The sequence below is a fragment of the Palaemon carinicauda genome, chromosome 39 (genome assembly GCF_036898095.1).
Source record: "Palaemon carinicauda isolate YSFRI2023 chromosome 39, ASM3689809v2, whole genome shotgun sequence".
In the NCBI taxonomy this organism is placed as follows: domain Eukaryota; kingdom Metazoa; phylum Arthropoda; class Malacostraca; order Decapoda; family Palaemonidae; genus Palaemon; species Palaemon carinicauda.
The window spans coordinates 57,168,473-57,173,472 of NC_090763.1; the positions used below are offsets into that span (position 1 = coordinate 57,168,473).

Consider the following 5,000-nt stretch of genomic DNA (forward strand, 5'->3'; position numbering starts at 1 on the left):
AACTTTCTCGAGAAAGTAAAACTTTCTGGATTACTTGTGTAAAAATTGCCTCATCTTAACCTGTAAGTTTTAATCTAGATCGGTGATTTAATGAAACACACCTTTTTTTATCTCGGCCGGAGATTGATTCATTGGTATCTCTATGTGCATAGAAAAGATTTCCTCATTTCTTAATTTCTATGTCAAATTAGCCACATTTTATGAGTATCACAACAGCTGGTTCGATGCAGGACTCCATCTCCACAGCAATATAATTTCTGAACTGTAGAAGTGTTATCCCTTGTCCCCACTTAAGGTTTTCACTTTTATAATGGCGAAGGAAAAAGCTATCCTTAACATTCAGGGTCTTGATGTTTATCTTTGCTCGGGACAAAGCTATCTTAATGCTCAGGGACCTCTCTGTTTATCATTATCAGGGACTATGCTACTCTTAACATTCAGGGATTTCTCTGTTCATCTTTGCTCGGGGCAAAGCTATCTTAATGCTCAGGGACCTCTCTGTTTATCATTGTCAGGGACAATGCTACTCTTAACATTCAGGGATTTCTCTGTTTATTCTTTGTTAGGGATAATACTTTGTTCTCTGTTTATCGTCTTATAGGACACTGCTATCCTTAACAAGCAGGATCTTCACTGTTATTCTTTGCTATGGACCTCCCCTAAAGTTCAGGGTGATCTCTGTTAACGATTGTATGGGACAATGCTTACATTCAAGGTGTTTTCTGTTTATCATTATAAGGGATATGTTATCCTTAACGTGCAGGGTTCTTTAATGTTTATCTTTGCTAAGGATAATGCTATCCTTAATAATCATTGTCTTTTCTGTTTATCATTATAAGGTACAATGTTATCGTTAACATTCAGTGTCTTCTCTCTTTACCATTATAAGGGGCAGTGTTATCCTTAACATTCAGGGTCATTAATGTTTATCTTTGCTAAGGATAATGCTATCATTAACGATCGGTGTCTTCTCTGATTATAATTATAAGGTACAATGTTATCCTGTTTATCAGTGTAAGGGAAAATGCTATCCTTAACAATCAGGGTCTTCACTGTTTATCCTTGTAAGGGACAATGCTATCCTTAACAATCAGGGTCTTCTATGTTTATCATTGTAATGGACAATGCTATTCTTAACAATCAGGGTCCTCTCTGTTTATCAGTGTAAGGGACAATGCTATCCTTAGCAATCAGGGTGTTCTCTGTTTATCATTGTAAGGGACAATGCTATCCTTAGCAATCAGGGTCCTCTCTGTTTATCCTTAACAATCAGGGTCTTCTATGTTTATCATTGTAATGGACAATGCTATCCTTAACATTCAGGGTGTTCTCTGTTTATGATTGTAAGGGACAATGCTATCCTTAACATTCAGGGTCCTCTCTGTTTATCATTGTAAGGGACAATGCTATCCTTAGCAATCAGGGTGTTCTCTGTTTATGATTGTAAGGGACAATGCTATCCTTAACATTCAGGGTCTTCTCTGTTTATCATTGTAAGGGACAATGCTATCCTTAGCAATCAGGGTCATCTCTGTTTATCCTTAACAATCAGGGTCTTCTATGTTTATCATTGTAATGGACAATGCTATCCTTAACATTCAGGGTGTTCTCTGTTTATGATTGTAAGGGACAATGCTATCCTTAACATTCAGGGTCCTCTCTGTTTATCATTGTAAGGGACAATGCTATCCTTAGCAATCAGGGTGTTCTCTGTTCATCATTGTAATGGACAATGCCATCCTTAACATTCAAGGACTTGTCTCTATATAATTTTGAAGAAGGATTTTATCCATAGCCATCAGACTCTTCGCTGGTGTCACTGTTAGTTTTTCTTGTTTTTTTTTATTAACATATTGGGACAGCCGTCCTTCAGACTTAATAGAAAACTTTATATGATTTTTATGGCTTTCAAGTGAAATCCTAATGAGAGTATCTAGTAACTTAAAACGGAAACGTCCAAATGGACTTCCTGGCACGAACGAAGTATCTGTAGGCAACTCCAAAAGCGTAGTGCACAAATTTCAGAGAGAGAGAGAGAGAGAGAGAGAGAGAGAGAGAGAGAGAGAGAGAGAGAGAGAGTTAATTATTTTCCCACCTCCAACAAATGTTATTTGATAGAAATAATAAGGACGAAAGTAATGTAATTATCATGACAACTTTATTGTTAGCTACTTTAATCAGCGAGATATAAGTTAGCAAACTTTGCTATATTGAACATCTGTCTGAGATGATATCATAACCCGGCGTGTACGCACACAGACATACATACACACTCACAAACACACATACATATATATTCATATATATATATATATATATATATATATATATATGTGTGTGTGTGTGTATATATATATATATATATATATATATATATATATGTGAGTGGGCATATAATAACGTTGGGAAATTGTTTGTTTATCGCCATGATCAAGAAAGCTGTACTAGTCAAGGCCAGCCATACAAAGTTAGTTTGCTGTGAGCGATCAGCCTAAAGTCTCCCACCATCACCAATCCGCATTGACCAACGTAGTACAGTAACAAAAATAGTCAAACCCCAGACATGACTAAGGGCATGATGAAAGGTTTAAAGGCCACTCATGAATGGCAGAAGCAAGGGACAGTGATATTACCCTATCAAGTGGGACAATGCCCTATACTGACTAGCGTCCTAGCCCCCTCTCCACTCAAGCTAGGACCAAGGAGGGCCAGGTAATGGCTGCTGATGACTCCGTACATAGACCTATAGGCTCCCCCAAACACCCCTATCCTTAGCTCACAAGGATGGTAAGGTTATAGAGACCAAAGGAACTAACGAGTTTGAGCGGGACTCCAACCCTAGTATGGCGTTCACCAGTCAGTGACGTTACCGCATCGGCCCTATATTTGCGGCCTTTGTCCTGCAGTGGACTAGAAATGGCTGCATTTCTGTTACACACACACACACACACACACACACATATATATATATATATATATATATGTGTGTGTGTGTGTGTGTGTGTGTGTGTGTGTGATTGTTCGATTAAGGATATTGACCAGCGTTGAGTGTGCTTATTATCAGGTTGGGTGAACACCAGTAAAAGATAGACGTCACTGACTTATAAACCCTTTGAGCATTCACTGGGCAGTGTGGGGCACGCAGCCCCATTCCTTCTGAAAATCAATACCATATTTTTTTTTTCTTTTTTTGCGTAGGGTTAATTTAAACCTTTTTTTTAAATTGAGCATTTTATGCTTTAAAGGAGTCTTGCTTCGTCAAGTTTAAAGAAAGTAATAGAAAAGGAAAATCTCCCTCAGTTCTTTAAAGACGACGCAATGGAAGAAAATTTACAATGTGACCAAGTTTCTTATTAAAGCTTCCTATAGCGAAGTTGTTTCATGTTGAATGAATGAATTAGATCTGCCATGGAATGATAGGTTCCAAGAAGCACACTGGCCGAAAATCCTGTTTTCATAGTTATTCTTTAAAGAGCTTTAAGATAGGTTCATGAGCAGCCTATCATCAGATTAAAAATAAACACATTATAAGAATACTTTCCGTAAATCAAAGAGGAATGCCAATGAAATTTACTGCTTTCAGGGGGGGGGGGGGTTTTCGTGTGTTGGAGATGGTGGGTTGATAGGAGCATTTTTATTATTCTTGATATTATTATCATTATTATAAACTAAGTTACAACTCTAGTTGAGCTACAACTATGGTTGGAAATGCAGGATGCTAAAGCCCAAGTGCTTCAGCTGCGAAAGATAGCCCAGTGAGGAAAGGAAATAAGGAAATAGTTAAACTACAATAGAAGTAATGAATGATTAATATGAAACTTTACTTTGATCTAAATTATATTCTGATTATTCCATAACTTTGTCTCGTTTAGAGGGAACTGAAATGAAAATCGGTGTTCTGATCCATCATCCAAAGATCAAATGATATCTTGTATCAATTAGAATTAAGCCTAATGTTTAACATTTCTGATAATCATTGGAGGTTGAAATTATTTGAGCAGCATTTTGAAAAAAAAAAAGTGAGTTCACTGTAAAGGCATAAATTACAGTGCATTGACTGAAATTTAGTAACTACTTAAACTACGAAACCTTATAGGCTTGTTGGGAAAATTTAATAAAAATTGGAGTGGAAAATGTGACTTCTACTGGAGTATCAAGCAATGTTTAAAAAAAAAAACACTTCTCTCTAAAATATTATTTGCTATAAATACATAAATAAAAGTGCATTGAAAAAAATGTGGTAACTACTTAAACTACGAAAACTTTTAGGCATTGGATAAAAATCTAAATAAAGTAAGTTGTATGGAAAATTCAATTCGTACTGAAGTTTTAAGTAATTATTAAAATTAGTGTTCTTATAAATCTGTTATGGTACTTAAACGATTTAAATTAGATTGTACAAATAACTGTTCAAGATGTACTATGGACTATTCTGTTATAACGCTGTGCAAGTTTTTTAAAGCTATGATATAAAGTTATAAAATGTTTTATCTCTATTACAAATATATAATAATCAAGGAGCAGATGGCTTTAAAAACAACTTCAAACAAGTGATCCTAAATTTACTTCGAATATAAAATAACGATTGTGGTATAAAAGGTAATTAGGGGGTACCACAGGAGTTAGAGAACTACCAGATAAGATCAAAGAAAAGTAGACTGAGGTGGTATGGTCATGTCATGAGAAGAGATGAATGAACAGTATATTGGGAGGAGAGTGATGGAAATGGAGGGACAGGGAACGAGAAGGAGAGGGAGACCAAAGCGAAGGTGGATGGACTGTATCAAGGATGACCTTCGATCAAAGGGATTAACCGGTAATGAAGTGTGGGACAAAGGTAGATGGAGAAAGCTGGCCAGAAACATCGACCGCACATAAAAGTGGGGAAAAAGATGCAGACAAAGAAGAAGAAGAAGAAGAAGAAGAAGAATTGTGGTATAAAGGGAATTCTGAAATGTGATGTAAGTATAATTCCTTTTTCATTATTTTTTTTCTGAACG

The 5,000-nt window shown here is 36.2% G+C and overlaps 1 protein-coding gene across 1 annotated transcript in view; it reads right to left on the minus strand.

Annotated features, from left to right (window-relative positions):
* The window catches only part of LOC137631411 (uncharacterized), a 7,105-nt gene extending 4,230 nt beyond the window's left edge, over positions 1–2,875 (minus strand). Inside the window, exon 1 of the mRNA XM_068363177.1 lies at positions 2,871–2,875. Coding sequence (XP_068219278.1) covers positions 2,871–2,875 — 5 coding nt within the window. The remainder of the gene's footprint in view (positions 1–2,870) is intronic.
* Positions 2,876–5,000: the final 2,125 nt, after the last annotated feature.